This window comes from Carassius gibelio, chromosome A18 (genome assembly GCF_023724105.1).
Source record: "Carassius gibelio isolate Cgi1373 ecotype wild population from Czech Republic chromosome A18, carGib1.2-hapl.c, whole genome shotgun sequence".
In the NCBI taxonomy this organism is placed as follows: domain Eukaryota; kingdom Metazoa; phylum Chordata; class Actinopteri; order Cypriniformes; family Cyprinidae; genus Carassius; species Carassius gibelio.
Window position 1 is genome coordinate 23,445,757 of NC_068388.1, and position 20,034 is coordinate 23,465,790.

At 39.5% G+C, this 20,034-nt stretch overlaps 1 protein-coding gene across 6 annotated transcripts in view; it reads right to left on the reverse strand.

Annotated features, from left to right (window-relative positions):
- Positions 1–412: 412 nt before the first annotated feature.
- LOC127934639 (spectrin beta chain, non-erythrocytic 4-like) overlaps positions 413–20,034 on the reverse strand; it is an 80,462-nt gene continuing 60,840 nt past the window's right edge. For 2 of the 6 annotated variants that reach the window (XM_052532145.1, XM_052532148.1), the window contains 18 exons: positions 18,484–18,747; positions 16,403–16,624; positions 16,229–16,318; positions 15,216–15,494; positions 14,288–14,418; positions 13,910–14,114; positions 13,543–13,788; positions 12,738–12,872; positions 12,350–12,594; positions 9,427–9,613; positions 8,839–8,923; positions 8,541–8,737; positions 7,320–8,119; positions 6,867–6,927; positions 5,744–6,000; positions 4,699–4,869; positions 4,570–4,612; positions 413–3,414 (listed from right to left, as the gene is read on the reverse strand). In XM_052532145.1, coding sequence (XP_052388105.1) covers positions 3,178–3,414; positions 4,570–4,612; positions 4,699–4,869; positions 5,744–6,000; positions 6,867–6,927; positions 7,320–8,119; positions 8,541–8,737; positions 8,839–8,923; positions 9,427–9,613; positions 12,350–12,594; positions 12,738–12,872; positions 13,543–13,788; positions 13,910–14,114; positions 14,288–14,418; positions 15,216–15,494; positions 16,229–16,318; positions 16,403–16,624; positions 18,484–18,747 — 3,855 coding nt within the window. In that variant the 3' untranslated portion in view covers positions 413–3,177. Of the gene's footprint in view, positions 3,415–4,569; positions 4,613–4,698; positions 4,870–5,039; positions 6,001–6,866; positions 6,928–7,319; positions 8,120–8,540; positions 8,738–8,838; positions 8,924–9,426; positions 9,614–12,349; positions 12,595–12,737; positions 12,873–13,542; positions 13,789–13,909; positions 14,115–14,287; positions 14,419–15,215; positions 15,495–16,228; positions 16,319–16,402; positions 16,625–18,483; positions 18,748–20,034 lie in introns of those variants that run through there. The other 4 variants (XM_052532149.1, XM_052532147.1, XM_052532146.1 and 1 more) reach the window with 4 other exon arrangements.

Sequence of the window (20,034 nt, forward strand, 5' to 3'; positions counted from 1 at the left end):
AATGTTTATTCACGACAATTTGGAAATTAGCCAGATTTAAATGATCATATTTCCCTAAGAGTGCTAAATTTGATAATTCTGTCAATATCAGTCATATCTAAACACCCAGGAGAGGGAGTGTTTATGATCAAACCTCCAAACATCTGATATCTTTATTATATCATCATGATGTACGTTTAGTTGGAAGTCTGACAGGCTTTGAATTGTCAATCTTTATGTTTCTAGAAAAGTATGAGGCAGTCAATGTTGGTGCAGAGTGCATTAGCCATATTCCTTTACCAAAGCTAATGTGTGAAATAATATTACATAAATCTCTTCTAGTATGTTCTGTTTTCTACAACACATTTACAGTTATACAAGGTTTTACAAGGACACGGATGTGCTAATTACAGAACAAATGAAAAAGGAGACATTTGACATATCACAAGCTGTATTTATCAAGGAGATAACTGTACAGAGTCAGTCAGGATCTGAATTATACAGCATTGGTTCATTCACTGTTTCCATGTGTATCAGTGTCACCCTTGAACAGTGGCTGTGAGTGAGAATGAGAGAGGTTTCATCATGCACAGCAGTACCATTACAAGGACAATGTTATTCATGCAACCTGAATCACCCAGTTTCCTTTCCTTTCCAACCCTTTAAGCATTGGAGAAATAACCCCACAGATCTTCAAAACTGATTTTAAAACCAACAAAATGTTCTTATTTCACAGCAGAAAAAAGAGCATTTTTGGTTGTACAGAAGCAATTAGTTTGTACTGTACAGGTCAGTGAGCTGCGGAGCTAAACCCATGGTGCTCAAGGGCCTGACACTATGGATGTGACACGGGGAGTGAGTTTCACTCTTACCCAAACATTTAAAGCAGATACAAACATTACAGTATATATAAAAGTAATTAAACAACTCTTAAGATTACAGATATCACAAGAACCTCAAAAAAACCGAGCGGCTATTAAATCATAACTGTTGGGGTTGTGCTTTCTGTTCCGTCATGGATTTAATAACATTTTATAAATGTTTCCAAATGCTTGTACGCAGCTTCATGTCCATCAACTTGTACAATATGGAAGCTGCAGATATAAATGTGTGTATGCATCAGTGAGTGTGAGAGTGGGGGGGTTTCATGCAGGATTTTCTCATGATTTCGTCAAAACCAATAGCTGAATGAATGCATTGTTTTATAGGATGCTAGCTGATCACAAAGCGCAGTAACTTGTCCCAGACCCTCAAGCACCAATCCTCCGCTCACACTAGCACTGTGCAACGGGGCAGTAATTTAGTGCAAAGGAAAAGTTGCATAATTTTTTACTTGCAAGTGTATACATTTTTTTTCTCTCCATTCACCACCACCTTGGATACTTTTACTGCATACCCTCCGTCTGTATAAGTTATTTTATTGCATAAAAATAGGATTTTTTAATACCAAAAAGTAGACTTGGAGACAAAACCAGGGGAGTCAAAGGAAGAGGAATTCAGACCCAGACACAGAAAGCTCTTTCGATATATACTGTATGCAATGCTTTGAGAGTGTATAGAAAAAAACGAGAGATGACAATTGAATATTTAAAAGCAGGGACATTACAAAAGCATTTGCATTATACTCTGTTCAGATGAAGGAACAATCATGAGCTTGCAGAGAAACCACAAGAAAATGTACATTAACATAATCTCTTCTCTTTCAATTACTGCTTTACATTTCTCTTTACAAAAAGAACACCATTGCTTCTAACATTATTTAGGCTTTTTTTTTTTTTTACATTTAAAGACAATGTGCTGAGGACTACAGCTGACAGACGTTAGGACAATGAGGTGCAAATATAAAACATGAAACATTACGTTTCTGTTTAACACACACACTTTGACATTTAATTTCAAACCCTGTATGTTGCATGAAAAATAGCATGTCATTATGTAGTTACCATGTCGTTTCAACTGCAGTGTGTGTTCATGTATATGGCTGGATCTCAAAAGAACCAAATTAGATTTGTCATAATTTGCAGAGCTGTCTAAAGCATGTACCGCTTTTCTTGCAATATACTGTACCTTGCATTTTTTGCTAGCTATGGGCTTTCTATACTATTACCTGCAGAACTACACAATTCAAAGACATATTTAACCCCGTTTCTGCCAATCAGGAGAAACAATCACATAATGACATCTACATGGCATTCAGCCCATACAGATTCATGTTGGGAGAACGTGACAAAAGGCAAAAACTAAAGTTTTACAAAACAATCAGTTCTGTGCTTGGAAGACTTTTGAGGATAAATAAAAAGATGTAAACTTGATCTCACGTTCAGAATAGCTTGATGACGAATGCAGTGCATGCATGCATAGACACATACACACCTAACTGATTTGGTAAATCGGTCATTAAAAGAGTGAATGAACTCACACGCAACATTTGATGCATGATATGAGATTAATGGTTGACATTTTCCTGGAAAACTCACATACGAAACCAACCAACCCTAATAATCAAATCTGAGAATACACACTCACAGCAGGTGAACTGCTTCCCTTTATTTGAAACAGACCATTTATTTCTTCACTTGAAAGTTGAACCTTGTAGGCATGCTCTGATATGTCATATGCCATTCAAACGTGGTCTACAAAGTGGCAAGACGAGAATCAAAATATCGTGTGGAAGAGCCAATGAATACAAATCAACACGTTAACAGTATAAAAGAGCAAAACAACTTACAAAATAAACAGACAAAACATGCTCTTCAGAAAAAGACTAATCTTGAGAAAGATTTTGGCATATTTCTATTTTCTTCAGCGCAGGATTGTATAGAACTGATGCTGAGACGTTCAATATACAAAGAGAGAGACGGGTACACATACATATGGGTCATCTTTTTCACAGACGGATTAGAAAATAATCTTCGTGAGCTACGTTACTATAACATCTTTCTCTTTTATCCTCCATGTGCCTATGCTATCAGCTCTTTGGCCCATTTGGAGCTCCTGAATTGTCATGGTCCTCGGCAGCCATTAGAGGGCGCTCACTGACACATGAGCTCTGTGCTCCTCCATGTTGCTTGATCCCACACTCAACTGGACAGCAAGAGATAAAGGGAGTTCACAGTGACGCCTTTGTTTCCTGATTCCGTCAGAGCACTGTCCTGGATTTCCGTAGTCCCGGCTCCTGTCTCACTGCTATCGTGTGCCTCATTTCTTCTTGCCTGTCTTTTTCTCAGGCTTTTCACCCTTGTCTGAGCGCACAGATCCCCCGTCCGCTCGGTCTGACTTTTCACCTCTTTCCGAGCCGCCTGCCCTGCTGCCTTCCCTGCGTGTTCCCTCGTCAGTAGATGAGGTAGTTAGATGGGTCTGTCCCTGTTTGCCGTTTATCTCTTCATGCTCACTTATACTGGTGTTTAAACTTGTGATCCAGCTTTTTAGATCGTCCTGCAGACCAAAGGGAGATTGAGGACTCAGTTTTATGCAAAAAAAGTTGCCTGAATCAATTTAACAAGTTATAACCAGGCCCAGACAGAATCTGCAGAAGGGACCTAGTTTCGGAAATTTTAGCAAAATCAAAACAAATTCACATTCTATACATTCCACAATTCTTGCATTTTTCTTTATTAAATATTTAGATTAATTTTATTAATGCTTTCTGCCTATAAGAGTGTAGTGCCTGCTGGTGGACTGGCTTGGTCAGGCTAGTTCGAGCTGGTAAACTAACATTAAACAGCAATAAACAAGCTTCTACAGTATGCTAAGTCAACTTTAGAGGTCAACCGATTAATCGGCCAATTTTTGCCATTTTTAAATTAATCGGCATTGGCTGATTGTGTTAAAATTAGGCTGATTTATAGGCAGGCGCACCGGTGGGCAGCTAAGCATTGTTGCAGAGCTCCCTCTAAAGAACTAGAATTGATCCCGGAAAGTTCATAAGTGCAACAAGTCACGTGCATGTGAAGTATAAACACATTCAATACAGATGAAACTTCTGGGTTGATTATAATGTGCACGTTAACTCGTATTAACGGGTGTTTTTATATGAATCTATCTTCAGAAAAGCTTAGATGCAATTTTCATTTCATCTTTCCTGTAAAGCCTGATAAAGTAGCATTTGTGATCAGCGCTTATTTGATTACAGCTGTTACCGGGGAAACCACTATATCTCTGCTCCAACAGCGCCTCCTGCTGGCAGACAATTAAATTGCAGTCTGTGGGAAACAATGGTATGTCAGTAAACATAAACACAAAGTGTACTTCAGAACTGTTTTTTAAGAAGATGCTTAAGCTTTGAGCCATGTATTATTACTCTAAATTGGGCTAATGCTACTATTACTATCTTGTACCATGCAATAATAATTGGCTCAAACTCACTTTTATAAGATGAATAGAAAAAAAAATAAAAACGGCCGAAAATATCGGCCATCGGCTGCCCTGATTTATAAATATCGGCATTGGCCAGTGAAAAACCCATATTGGTTGACCTCTAGTGAGCTTGGTGCAAATGTCTGTAGATGTCATCTAGGCCTGGTGTTGACTAAAATGTATTTCCGACTGAACTAAAGTCGGAAACTAGGATGATAAAAACAAGCAACTCACCTCATCTTTAGCATGGAACAGAAACTCACTTCCATCGTTAGTTCTAAAATTATAAAGCAGAATTAATGTTACGCTACACAAGAATACACAAGTATTTTGGAAAAGATAATAAAATTGCTAATGAAGTACTTGAGTGTGAAGACATTCTTCTTCTTTTTGTAACCATTGTTGATATCACAGGCACAACGGGTCAGGTTGATAAGTGGCTCGTTGTTGTAAGGTGTGGAGGTGTTCTTCGCATCCTTATAGAAGCCCAGCTCACCTTTATTCAGCACACAGTACAAGTTCACCCAAGATCTGCTGTAGTGTGTGGGAGAGAAAGCAGAAGATTGAACAATCACAACCCAGATGACACCATGCACCGACTAGCTACTCACCCACTGAGACCGGGATGACCAGCCCTTAAGACTGAGCAAGACCAAACTGAGATCATTAGATCTTTAGAAAGAGATGGACTGACCATGTCTTACCTTTGTAGAGAGGGAGGAGAACAGTCAGCGGCAAAGAGAGCATTAGAAAGAAGAGAGATTTTGGTTAATGAGATATACTTGCAATATAAACACAAATGCTAGTCCGAAAATGGCTTCAGATGACAGGCAGATTATGCGCAAATACATGCTCCAAAAGAACAGACAGCCATTCTTTTTAGTTCCTTAAACTCCTCGATGCAATGAATTGTTTTGTGACTTGGGCTGCAAAGGTGACGTATCTGGAAGCTGGAAGCTGTGAAGGGTGAAAGCTTCATACCTTGCTAGCCATGGCTTCAGAGACCCAGCATCAGTTGGTCTTCTGACACAGTCACATCCACCATCCAGGCTGATTTTAGTATTACCATGCAAGTGGCAAGCAGTGCTAACAGTAAGCTATTTTCTGCCATTGCTTGATATGAAACTTGTAATCAGAAATGACCAAAACCAAACAGCTGCTCCTCAATTTAGCTTCAGGAGATATTTTAGGCTTGTAAAGCATTTAAGCATATCCCAGTTTGACTTGAAACTTGGTGAAAGAAAATAAGAACTGCAATTGTTAGTGCTCTAAGCAGCAGTACCTAATGCTAATAACAACATTAGCATAGCTTTGAATGACCAATCATACTGATTGGCATATTTGGTTTAGCCGTTTTCATGCTAATTCCATGCCATGTGCCCCTAATTTTTAAACTACAAAGTCCCACCTGTTCGAACTCTTCTTTTGGCTCTCAATGTCTATTTTGCGGAATAGGAACCCTTCACGCTGGGCAGTGTGGGTAGGCGGCTGGGGGACTGGTGGGCTGCTCTGGGCTGGCGCAGACCTTGAGCGCCGTGTTTCGCCGGCTGGCTCCTTGGGTCGGGGTCTTCTTCTCGGTTTGGGTCTGTCGCGAGCACGTGGCCGGTCCAGTCTAGAAGACTTCTCAGGAAAACCGTTGGGTAGACGTGGAAGCTCTCCTCGTGCCTGAATTGGAAATATACAGCAATGTACATGTGGTAAAATGTGGTTTAAAACAAGAAACTAGTGGTCGACCGATATATCACCAAGGCCGATATATCAGCCGATATTTGGCATTTTTCAAATATCGGCATTGGCCGATAAGTTTTTCTGCTTGTCCGATGTGTTCGAGGCTTTTATTTTGACGCGCTGAGAGCGGCAGTGCCTGAGCACACTCTTGCTCTTTCGTTTGTCGTCATCGTTAACAGGTCTGTCTAATACAGATAGAAGTGTGTCTTATAATCAAATAGAATGCTTAAACAAAGGAATTAATGTACACAGAAAGTTTAATAATGATTGCTTTTATATAAGACGTATTAATAATAGAAAGGCAAACATTACAATACTTTTTGTTTGCCATCAGCATTAAGCAAATATGCATTTATATAATTTAAACAAATCTTTGTATGACTAATGAACATTTAATTTCACAAACCTTGTGCTGCGCTTTACGCATTTGTCCACTGTCATATTCATGTCATTTTCACTGTGTGCTGTATGTATAATGAGTGTTACCGTGGCTTTATTTGAAAAATATGATTCCCATTGCACACAAACTTCCAAGAGTACTGAGTTTCTTTTTAATTTTATTTTTATTAAATATTTATTTGTGAAAAATACTGTGATGTAAATTATAAGCATGATTCTTTTACAGATGTATTTTTTTATCCATTGTCAAATAATTTCAAATTTCTTAAATAATAATAATAAAAATCATATCGGCTTTATATCGGCTATAGGCCCCTCCGATTTCCAAGATATTGGCATCGGCTGTCAAAAAAAAACATATCAGTCGACCACTACAAGAGACAAAAATGAGATTGTCCACATACCTGTGCAGCTTCTCTTTCCTGAAGCTGCTCCACAATCTCAGCTAGCGTTGATCTTTTGTCCCTGCCAACATGAAAGGTAAATCTGAGATCTGGAAATGCTATTTTGCATGAACAGAACAGAGAGAAATTGCTGGGGTACTTCAAAGCTTTAAAATCAGTATGGTAGAGCATTAACAATCCTTTTTACGTCCTTCATGTGACAGGTTAAACAGTTTAACAAGAACAAGTACAAGAAGAATTTATCCATCAGATGAATACGAATTGCAGTTGAGAAGTTATCCTTGACATATGTCCTTTATTGATATGAACCTCGACTTTGTGTGAACTGACTTGGTGACCAGCATGTGGAAGTATTATAATACTTCTCTTTCAAATCTAGCATTAGCACTGCTGTAACTTTTGTAATGTCTTTTGTAATGTGGATCGTTTGAGGTCACAAATATAGACACTCACCCGCCAGCAGAGCGTCTGTCCGACTGCTCCCTGGCCTCCTGTTCGCTGCTGTCCTGTCTCTCCAGTCGGTGTCTGTCCCTGCGCCGCACCTCATGACCTTCCTGTTCACTAGATGTCTGTCTCTCCAACCTCCTCTCTGCCCTCCCAGCTCGTTCTCTCCACACCTCCTGAGGCAGCTCGTCCCTGCGTGCCTGAATCAGCTGCTCAGTCGATAGTTGCCTTTCCAGCCGTGCCTCCCTTGGAGGGGGATGCTGCTCCACCAAAAGCTCTGAGCGACTGCTCCCACTCCCTCCCACCATGCTGTTTAGGCGTTCCCTTCCTCCGCCGGGCTCCTGGAGCACCACCTCTGCCATCACGTTCTCATGATACCGCTCCCGTTCCCTGTCTCTCTCCAGTAGGGGGTGGACCGCCTCATGGATGTGTTCGATCTTCTGCTGTGGGACTTGGTCCTTAAATTCCACTCGCAACTGGGTGACCTTATGCTCCATAGAAGTGCCCAGTCCTGCAGCCACTCCAACAATCCCAGCATTCCTGGCTTCCTGAAAGCGATGAGTACCAGCTCCATTCATGATGGGAGTGTAGTTGGCCACAGTCGAACCCAGTCTTCGGGCCACGGAAGAAGGAGAGGGCTGAGGGATGATGCGCTCCAACCGGGGCTCGCCCTGCTCATATATGGTCTGTCTAATGATGGAGGAAGGGCTACTGCGAGCAGGAGAAGAGTCCTGAGGGTCCAAGAAAACCTTCCGTCCCAGCAAGGGAGTTGGAGGAAGCTTACTCTGCTCTGCCTTTATCTTCTCTACCTAAATCGTTAAACAAGAGAATTTCTTATTTCTGTAACATAACTATTGAAAGACATCATGCTATACACAATTCACCTTTTAGTAATGTTTTTTATTTTATTTCAGTAGTTAGACTATTGACATTCAAACTAAGGTAAAGTTAAGGAAAAGTTGCACGAGTTGCAAGGAGAATTTTATGACAGTGACATCAGTGTGGATCTGTTTAGCTGTTTTTAATGTTGCTCAGGGGTGTTTGAATACTGCTCCTCCGGGGCCACTATCCTGCAGAGTTCAGCTCTAATTCTAATGGATCCTCCAGACCTATTTTTTCCCTAAAAAAAACCCTTGAACCAGCTAATCAGAGTCTTCAGAATTACTCAAAACTTCTAAGTGGATTTGGCCAGGTTGGAGCTAAACTCTGCAAACGGCTTGTCTCTCTTACTGTGGTAAGACGACGTAAAGAGCTGAAGCGTTCTTCCCATGTGGCCGCAGCTTTGCGAAAGGCTTCGTGTCTGCGAATCAGTTGCTCAACCTCATCCACACTGCCACCCAGTTCATTACTACTTAGGAGGGGTTCCTGAGCAGTGAGCCAGGCCTCTGCCACCACTGCTTCCTGAGCAAACTGATGCACCTCCAACACTGCCAAGGCACAGAAAGAGAGTGAGATGTTGTGAAGTGCATGAGACTGATTACATAATTTATGCATTATGTTTGTTTTCCATTAGCCTCATTTCACCCACTGTGCTGCAACTCTTCCCAGTGTTTTTCCCATTTCTCCGTGAGCTCTTGCTGCTTGGCCAAAACTTTCTCCAGCTTTTCTTTGATCTGAAACGGTCAATACTCCATCGTTAGGTACAGACAGATGACAGCTTGGAATATCATGTAGTCACCATCATTTAGGCTGGAAACATACTTTACACAAGTGCACAATTGCAGACACAAAAGGATGGCCATTTCATTGGAAGCAGACAGTTACATCGTACATACTTAATGTGCTTTCTTGAATTTCTGTGGCAGTGACAAGCCACAGTATTCAAATGGGGATAAACTCTTTTAGATGTATTATTATTCAGGTAGCTTCTTAGACATGTCAACTTTAAGTAAATTTTTGAATCTGAAAATTGAAGAGTTATAGAAGAGTTTATGCTAATACACACTATAGTGCCACTTGTAGCAATGCTGACAATGCAATATGTAACTGCAGTCTGACATGTCTTGGATTGCATCAATGCCTGAAACTATACACACATAGAGTATGTTTTGCACATTGTAGTGATTTCAGATTTGCAACAGTTTATAAAAAGTTTAAACTTGATATTTTGTGTCACCTCTTCTGATGCAGGGTTACGGGCAGCCAGTAGAGTCTTGCCCATCTCGATACACTGAAGGACGCTCTTGTTTCGGGCCTCCACCTCACTCTTGAGGCTCTGGTGATAGTTCATCAGGACCTCCACAGATGACACGTCCCTGCAAGCACCAGAGAGCCCATATCCCATTAAAGCTCTGAGGAAAGAGCTGACAGTGAGAGGAGAGGGAGTTACTTGGGCAAGAATACATGGGCCAAGTCTGCCCACAGAAAGATACAGCAACAGAAGGCCATTCTGGCACCATGAAGAGTGTGTCCATAACGGCTCCTGAGCTTTTTCAGTATTATAGGGTCTTTCAAAGAGATACAAACATATATATATATATATATATATATATATATATATATATATATATATATATACACGCACACACACACTATAGCTCTGTTTCAAAACCTAGTGAGCTGCCAACATAGGTGTGCTCCCAATGCAAAAGCTAGCATCTTTTGTCAAAAAACCTTAAGGCAACAATGCTGAGAAGACCATTTCAGAAAACATTACAACAAACACAGTGGTAGAAAATGGTGGATTTTTCAAGATTTAAAAAAAATATATAATTAAATACAGAAAAGTATAGAAAAAAGTTTTTGCTCATACTGTGTATTTATTTGTTTATTAGAGATTCCTTTTGTTAGCTTAGTAACATGCAATGTCAGACGCTATTGGACTCAATTTCTAAGTGAAGTCCCCTGTTCATGTCACATAAAAAGTGCCACTTGAAAAGCATTTCAAATTAGAATAAATTACCATAGGTCTGTATCAATTTGATTATATTATTTATTAGATGTTTTACTAATAGCTGTTATTTCACACTTCGTAAATTCCAGAATCGGAAAGCAATACAAGTAATTTTACAAACATTAAACCTAAGAGAGATTTTGCAAAACTACAAACAAAAAGGTTTTTCATTTATTGTTAAAAAGAAGTTCAATGTACAAGCAGCGTTTTGATGTTAGCAAACATCTTGATGGTGCCCGCAATGCTGAGAGCTGTATATAGTTGAATATTTTAATATATGCTGCATGCTCTCCTCTCAATAATGGGATAAACACACAACAAAAATGACAGTGGTGAGAAAGCAGCAGATAAGAAAGCATCTGATCATAGCGATGTGTATATGTCTGCACTTGCTCTGAGTTTGTCAGTAAAGTCCAGTCTTGTCAAGTTTAATATAGCTTTTTAAACAATAGATTGCTATAAAACAAGCAGCTTTACAATGTTAAAAACAGTGTCAGTGTCGCTTTCAGTTAGAATTACAACTTGATTTAGATTTAAGCTTGATTTAGCTCAAGACCTTTTTTTATAATCGCAACACTATAAGGTATGTTAAGAGAGATAATGTGAATAAAATAGTTTATCCAAAAATGAAACCTCTCATCATTAACCTTTATTTTGTTCCATATCCAAATGATTTTTAAAAGAAGACGTTAGGCAGAGTAATACATCGGTCAGCTACCTTTCCATAGTTAATCAAATGATGAATGAGATTATTTTGTGTCCCAAATATTTGTATTTTTACTGTAAAAAATAACGGTATAATAATTGTAATTGTAAAGTAGTAATATAATTGTTTGACACTTTCAAAAGCTGAAGTGATTACCTTGTTTTGTTAGTTATTATGTTCAATATATAGCTCAATATAGCTCAATTTAACTAATTGCAAAAGCTGAATAATCAAATCCTACTGATTAATCAAGGATTAGTTGATTAAACATTCTAATAACTGTTAGATTAATCTATTATCAAAAAATAAATTAGTTTCAGCCCCATTTCAAATTCTCTTATGTCGCTTTCCCACCGAAATTACCCGGAACATTTTTCCCAGGAACTTTTTTTTTCCAGGAACTTTTTTCCCCCCAGACCTGTTGCTTTCTGCGTTTCCACCGCGGTGTAAAGTACCGGGAAGATTAGGCAAATAGACTGGTGACGTAAGTTTGCGCGCGTTTCTCAATACAAAGTACGCTGATTTTGGACGTGCCTCCTCCGGTAGTGCGGACTTTGTGCATTCGACTCGGGAGTGTGATGTCCACGACGACGCAAGTCCGGTAAATCTGCAAACAGCAGCGTACTTGATAACTTCAGTCAGCTCGTCTTGGCTACTGCAATTTTCCTCTCTGTATATTTAAAAAAAAACGAAATAGGATATCAAATAAAATTAAAAAAAATAGGTGAAACAACACACTTTTAAATAGGACCTGTCTTTATAAATAAACCACAGATTTTAAACAACTACATTCTCGCCTGAAATACTTTTAAAATTACATTTCATGACACAATAAGAGTAATATTTTGAAAATGATCCGAATAAATGGTGGTTGAACGCTGACTCAACCAATACTGCGTGAACTCAACCAATCAGGATGTTTAGCGCTCAAGTCCCGCCCCCGGAAGTTCCGGAACTTTGAAAAAGTACCACCTCGCCAGCAGGGACCTTCTAAAGGGGCATTTTTTTAACCCGGAACTTTATTTAGTTCCTGGTTCCTGCGGTGGAAACACACTGAGTACCAAGCCAAAGTCCCTAGTTCCTGGGTAAAGTTCCTGCGGTGGAACCCGCGGCATTAGGTTACCTTGTATCCTAAAAAGCTAGTTTTCTGTATAGGTAGTAGTCAGCATAGCAGCTCAATATGTTTTGCAACAGATCTGTAGTGTTCTTATAGAGTGCTCTTAATGGATACGATTATGCTTAATCTTAATATGATGTTTGGCTCATGCACTTACCGCTATATCACTTAATTGTGCTCGTGGTATGATACCTATAGCACACTCCAGCGGCCACACTGGCTGCTCTTCAGCTGACCTGATGCAAACTTTCATGCATTACAACGTTAAAGCACATTAATGAGCTCCTGTAAGCAGAGAGCAAGTGTCCCAGCATGTGTCCTACCTTGGTTTCTCGCCGGTTCCTATCTGACAGATGATGCTGTCCATCCACATCAGCTGATCACGCACCATCCCAAAGAAGCGCAACTTGTCAGTCGCTGTGGTGATTTGCATTCGACAGTCCTCACAGGATATGAGCAGCTCTTTCCACCCCTGCATCACTTCATGTTCCTGCATGGCGATGGCTTCTGCTTTCTCCCCGGCATACACTGTTCGGAGCTGGGCTGCACTCTCCTGCAACTGTCTTATCTGAAGAAAACAGGGACACTTCTTTATGCAAATGTTGCCATTGCCATGCACTTTATTCATCATCAAGTATTTACGAGATCTATCTACAGACTTTACATATTTGTTGCGCACTCCTTGCATAAGGATGTGTTGCATCAGTTCACCTGTGTAACAAGTAGCTGAATATCATGTTCAAAAGTCTGCATAAGTCTCTGAAGAGTGCTGGTGTTTGAAGTTCCTCCTTGACACGCGCGGACCTCAGGTAACCTCCGCTGCTTATCCTCGATCTGTGCTAAAACCTGAAACACACACAGACTCATGCTATTCCACACATGCAGACACATGAGACCACCGTGGTCTACGCTTTAAAACAGCATCAGCACTGCTCCTATTTATCATGTACACACAGTAAAGCTTTGACTCTGTCTCCTAAACACCTGTCGAAGAAGGACAAACATGCCTCAGCATTATCCAATAAATATCACTGTAATAAAAAATATACATCCACAAAAAGCTTCCCAGTGCATTTAGGAAAACTAGGACTGTTATTCAACCAATAATATCAAGTACACTGCCCATTCAACCTTCTTTCTTTTGTAAAAGTTGACCCCTAGATATAAATATATACACACACACACACACACACACACATATATATATATATAAAAACAGAGGCTCTGTTCTTTCTATTTGAGATATTGCATGTGCAGATATTCATACAAAATATTTTTGGGGCCATAACAAATTTTGTGAAAATATAAAAAATGCTTGCGTTGGCTGCGGGGAAAGAGTTAATGCATTGCTATATTGTTGCTCGGATGGATGCATGTCCATAAAACAGATCATTTCAAGAATTTCCCACGAGCAACAGTGAAACTGATAACTAATCATAATAACGACGGCATTAAGAAATGCCACTCAGTTCAGATGATTTCATTAATTAGATGTCCTGCATTTCCTTCTCCACACCTCTCGGCAGTCAGAGAAGAACTTGTGTAACTGGTGTGAAGCGGCGAGCATCTGTCCTCGTGTCTCCATCAGCTCCAGCAGATCCGCCCAGGCCTCGTTCACCCCATCCTTCCATTCGGCGATGGTGGCTGCATCAGCGTGGCCGTAATCTATGAGCTCATCAACCATCTGGTTGACAGCGGTGACCCTCTCCTGCCCCAGGCTCCCAGTCTCCGTTGCAAACTCTGTAAATTTCTCCTGCAGAATCTGAGGATCGGGTAAAGTGCCACCACGACAGGACAGAAATGTTAAGAAACTGCAGAACTACTGGAGCTACAATCAATCATGTTTAGGGGCAGATAAATGTGAAATCGCTGAAGCAACTGACCGTGACATGCTCAAAGTCCTGCCCGAGTTCAGTGGAGCTGGCGATGACCTCCCTCTCTGCGATCCACTGCTCAAGTTCATCCACCTCCCTGTTGAGCTGATAGAGCCAGTACTGCTGCTCCAGACGAGACTTCCTCTCCTCCGACAGGTCCTTCAGAGACACGTACAGCCTGTCGATCTGAGACTGATGCTTACTGATCTGCTCACTAAGGCACAAGCATACACACACATACTTAGATTTCATTCAAAGGGAAAAAAATCAGTGAAATCTGTTACTCTTGAAAGGTGTTATCACTGGAATATAAAGAGTGTGAAGAAACTGAAGATTGTTGTGTGTTTGTATGTTTGACTGGGTCAGTGAGTACTGCTGCACATTTACCAGTCCGGATGTCCGAGCTCCAGCAGCTGTCTGCACTGCTGAGAAAGCATCCCGATGGTCTCGGCATAGTCCTCGATGGTCTGCTCTAGCGCCAGCTGTTTCTTCAGGAGCTTCAGAGTACTGGCCTCATCCTTGAGCGAGAGCGGACACAGCTCAGAGACATTCATCCTGCTCCAATGTCATCATCTAGAACATCACAGCATCCCAGGAAACTACCTGGGTGTCCTTGCCTAAAACTAAAGTCCTTGAAAACATGTTGCCTACACAGGTCTCAACAATGAAGATGTTTGGTTATAAAATATAAATTATTATAATTAATTATACAAGTTTTTACTTATTTTTCATTCTCTGCATTTCTCCTCTATTCTAGTCCATTTCCTAGCTTTCTAATAAACCTAGCATTGTATACTACAAATATTGTATTATATATATGCATATATATGAATGTATTCAATTCAATTCAAGTTTATTTGTATATCGCTTTTTGCGATACAAATCATTGCAAAGCAACTTTACAGAAAATTAAGTTTCTACAATATTTAGTAGTAGCTTATAAGTAGTGACTGTCAGTTTATGTGCATATGACAGGAATTTTCAGAAAAATTAATACAAGATGTAGTCAACCAGATGATGAACACTAATAGCAGCAATTATATGATATCAATATGATATCATAGTAAGTATATATATATATATATATATATATATATATATATATATATATATATATATATATATTAATATAGAGTATACAGTATACACAAGCCAGAAAACTAATGTTCTGTTTCTGTTTGTTAGAATAATTTATTACATTATTTGATTCTATTTACTTTAAATAATATTTTATCTAAGACCTATAGAAACAGCACCTCAGAATGGCTGTTTGGTATTCCCACCCTCACAAGGCCTCTCCGTTTTCCTCTCCTACCTTTCCCGTCTCCTCATTCATCATGTGCAGTTCCTGCTCGCTGAGCCAAGCCTCCACCTCTCCTGCATCAAAGTAGTACTGCTGTGCCTGGTACATGACATCCAGCCGGAGCTGGCGGTGCTCAGTCTCTGTCCACAGCACCTCCCACAGCTGATGGAGCTGCTCCATGCCGGCCCTGATGCTGTCTGCTTCTGGACTGCGGATAGACGCAATCACACCTGCTCTCTCCAGAACATCCTCCACACGTCCACGGTGACCTTGAAGCTCCCTCTGCAGACTCTGAGAGGAGATGCCCATGAGAAGAACAGTCAGTGATATCCATATCTCTAAATGTTTCTGTTGAGCACAACAATAATATTGTTCCCAACCCTGGTCCCGGAGGCACCCCAACACTACACATTTTGCATCTCTCCTTTCTCTTACACACTAATTTCAGGTCTTGGAGTCTCTACTTATGAGGCAATGACCTGAATCAGGTGTGTTTGATTAAGGATACATGCAAAATGTGCAGTATTGGGGTGCCTCCAGGATCAATGCTGGGAACCACTGGGATAGAGCATTTTAAACATCCTAAAAGCAAGTTCACTCTAAGAATAATAAGTCAGTGTAATTCTTTGAGAAGAGGGAAGTTCACACCACAATTACAACACTTCCGTGTCTTTAAGTATTTAACAGCAAATTCCATTTTTATGACAGGATTCTGCAATTCCGTCCATGTTTTCCACATTACACCGACTTAAAATTATAGCCCCACTTTGATAATTCCTGCTGTAAACAACTGAGCATCACACACTACCAGACTTTCATTTTTTTTGTTTAAAGCACTAAATAAATAGACTGTCTCTGATTGTGTACAGACTGAAAATCAGGGCAAAAATTTAGGCAAAATCTTGTAGTATATTCTAGCCTTAATCAACCAACTAGACCAGCACCAGACAAGCCTAAATCAGCATTAAGCAGCTGGTCTAAAGTGGTTCTCCACAGGATTTAGAGTTGTTTTGATGCCATCTTACTTGATTCTTCTTCATGAGTTGCTGTACAGCTTGCAAACTTGTGCCATGCTCCTGAGAAGTGGCCACTGGAAGACGCTCTTGTATCCACAACTGCAGACAAACACATTTTCAAAACATGTAGCACTTTTCAAAATATATTAAAGGTAATGTTTATAATGAGGTTGTTAAACTCACAACTTCATCCTCAAGGTCACGGCCCACTTGGTGCACTTCTTTAGAGGCCAGCAGGATACGACGCCTCTCTTTCAGAGGCTCAATCAGTCGTACAATTCGCGTTTCCACCCCGGCTTGTCTCTCAGACACCTTTTCCACCTGCCCCTGCTGAGGGATGGAGGCCGCCTGGGCCTGCAGCTCTCCAACCTCTTTATACCACTCCTCCATCTGACACTCCATCGTCTGTTAGAGGTGGACATGATCAATGAGCAAAAGAACATCAGTGAAGAGATCGGTGGAAATGTATGACAGGAAAGATGCACAGGAGAACGAAGTGGACGTTAAAGAGAGAGGGATGGAGAAATACACAGTTCAGCACAGTTAAAAATGACGACAGTATTGATAGTGGGAACGAGGAGAGGAAGAACACCAGGGACACCAAAGGAGACAGGAAGTGAGTTATGACATCATCATAAACTTTTCAAACTTCCAAAGAAAATGTATTAGCTCATTAATATTAAAATGTGCTTGTAAAAAGTTTAAGTCCAGGAAAATTCCAAATTACAGTAAGTATGACTGCAAAGATATCGGGACATACACTACTATTCAAAAGTTAGGGGTCAGTAAGATTTTTAGAAATTAATTAATGCTTTTATTCAGAAAGGATGCATTACATTTATCAAAAAGTGAAAATTCATAATATATTTATAATGAATAAAATATGTATTTTTCATTTTTAAAAATTGTAATAGTATTTCACAATATTACTGTTTTTACTGAATTTTTCATTAAATAAATGCAGCCTTCTTTTGAAAACAATTAAAAATCATACCAAACCCAAACTTTTGAATGCTTTTGTAAAGAAAGATTTACATGCTGTAACCCATTCGGCTCACATGTTACATAAATTAAGACCAAGTGAGTAAATGACCAATCAAACCCAATATATTCAGGGCTACAATAATTACAGTAATGGGATTCCAACCTGTGACCTATTAATACAGACACACCGTTGTTATTTTCATTCTGAAGTGAGAAGCAGCAATTCATTGACTTATACACATTTAACATCAAACTAAATGAGTATTACAAAGAAATGCAACTGAACCTTAAAGGGACAGTTCACCCCAAAATGAAAAATGTCATAATTTACTTACCCTCATGTCATTCCAAACCTGTATGAGTTGCTTTAGGAAAAAATACTATGGAAGTTAATGGCAACCACCAACTGTTTGATTACCAGCAATCTTCAAAATAGCTTATTTTATGTTCAACATAGGAAAGCAATTCATACAGGTTTGAAACAACATGAGGGTGAGTAAATGATGACAGAATTTCCATTTTTGGGTGAACTGTCCCTTTAAAAAGAATCTAGAATTAGAATAACTACTTGAAATGTTTCATTTTGATCGGCATAACTAATTGGAGAGACAGAGAGCTAACATTTTTTAATATTTTAGACAGCTTAAACTTTTAATTACAGTAAATGCTTCTGAAGGCATAATGTTTGAAATATGCTGATGTATAAAAGGACAGGAAATATAACACAATTAAAAATCACACACTCCCTTACACACACACACACAGACGCTTCATAGGACTGGTCGGCCTGCACTGACCGCAACCTATGATGCACATATGAAATATATTCTGGTGAAGACTGATGGGAATTTTAAAGAAGAACATAAAAGATAATGGAAAGCAAGAGAGAGGGTGTGCGAAATGAAGATGCTACAATACCGCTGATGGTGATGAGGGTGGAGTGATGTGGGGACAGAGCTCAAACTGAACTCAGATCAGCTAAGATCCATGGCATGCTGTCAGAGAGGAGAGCCACACCAGTGACATGAATCACACTCATACGGTGGACAGCGATGAGGCTCATATTACCAGTAAATGCAGCAGTGGTTAAGAAAAGAAAAGTCTTCAGCACAGGAATCGGAAAGAAATAAAGAGCAAATTAAAGGCACGTTGGAAACCAGCATTCTGACAGATCAAAAATAAATTTTGGAGGAAACATCATCTTGATGCACAAAGCTTGTGATGCTTACGAGAGAAGTGAAAGCTGCTGATAGGTATGTCTGTAAAACTAGAGTAAAGACCTGTAGTTTCTTCAGCTGCTTGTTGACAGTGGTCAGGTCCTGGCCGTAGTCCACGTGTGCCAGCTGTCCCTCAAGCTGCTGGAGTCTCTGGTCCAGACTGGAGTAGCTCTGTACCAGCAGGTCGGCTCGGTTGGCCTCGAACAGCTGCCGGGCTTTGGCTTGGGTGGTGCTCTCCAGATCCTGCCAGCACTCACGGATCTCCTCCAGCTTCTTTTTCACCAGCGCGCTCATCTCGGGCTTCTCTTGCATTAACCGCTGGCCCTCCTGAGAAAACAGATAACAGACAGAGAAAAGCATCAGTATTCAGAGGCGAGTATTCTTTTCCACTAGTGGCAGAAACATGGAACTGCAAAATAATGAAAGCTTCCCAAATACTTAAAAAAGATAAAAAGTGCACTTAAGCATACTTTTAAAAAAGAGTGCTATGGAAATACTTTAAAAGTATATATTTAAGTGCGAGCTGAATATATATTCAAACAATGAAAACGTGCTATAGTTTAAATGTATATTAAAATGCAATTAGTTTAACCTTTTTACAGTTTTATATGTAGCTTCATAATTACATCTATTGTCTTTGAAGAAGTAAGGTTAAAGTGTACTTTATAGTAAACAGAAATATACCATGTAATTTTTTTTAACTTGCAATTTCATGTATTTAAACATTTGTAATTACACATCTGTAATGATGAAGTTACAGTTAAGTACATATAAAATATATCAACTATAATATCAAAAAACACCCTACAGCTACAATTCTAATCAAGTACAATCTATACACGTGCTTTAGAAAGTCATCAAAAAATTTTTTAAAACAAAGATTTAAAATGTACTTCAAAGTAAAACTTGGAATTTGACATTATTAAAAACCACACTTTTTAAGTGTACTTAAGTGTGTTAAGAAACATGAAAATATAATCTGAAGTATACTTAAGTGGCCTTTTATTAATATTACATAATTTTCTGCAAGTTCAGTTTTTTTAAATATATATTTTTTTACTATAGAAAACATTTGCCTTTAAATAAAGATTTGACACCAACATCCTACAACAATAAAAGCATATCTGAAAACTAGACTAAATAGGCTAAATCTGATTAACTAATCATTATAATCTCACAGTGATCACAGGAGTGCTGAGGACTTTCCCTGTGTCCGAAATTGACCTATTGGGCACTATTTGAGTGGACAGCATATTTAGTGCTGTCCAAAACCTCAGTGGACATTATCGAGTGCACTCGTTCAATCGCACAATGCACAGCAATAACGAGAGTACAACTGATTGATTTTGGATTCAGATACACACGAGTACAGTTGGCCGCGTCTGGACTCCAGCCTTCCTAAAAGAAAACTGCACCTGCGTCACTTCAGATCAGCTCAGGACAGAGAAAGCTGATCTAACGATGAGAGCAGATGCTCCATCACAGACGCACACATATTATAAAATTGCTGAAGTCTATTTATTCCTCAGACACTCATCTGTGCCTCCACATTTAGATAAAAAAGTCAGAACTATAGAAACAGTGCACAGTTTTAAAGAAGGTACCTTTGGCCTT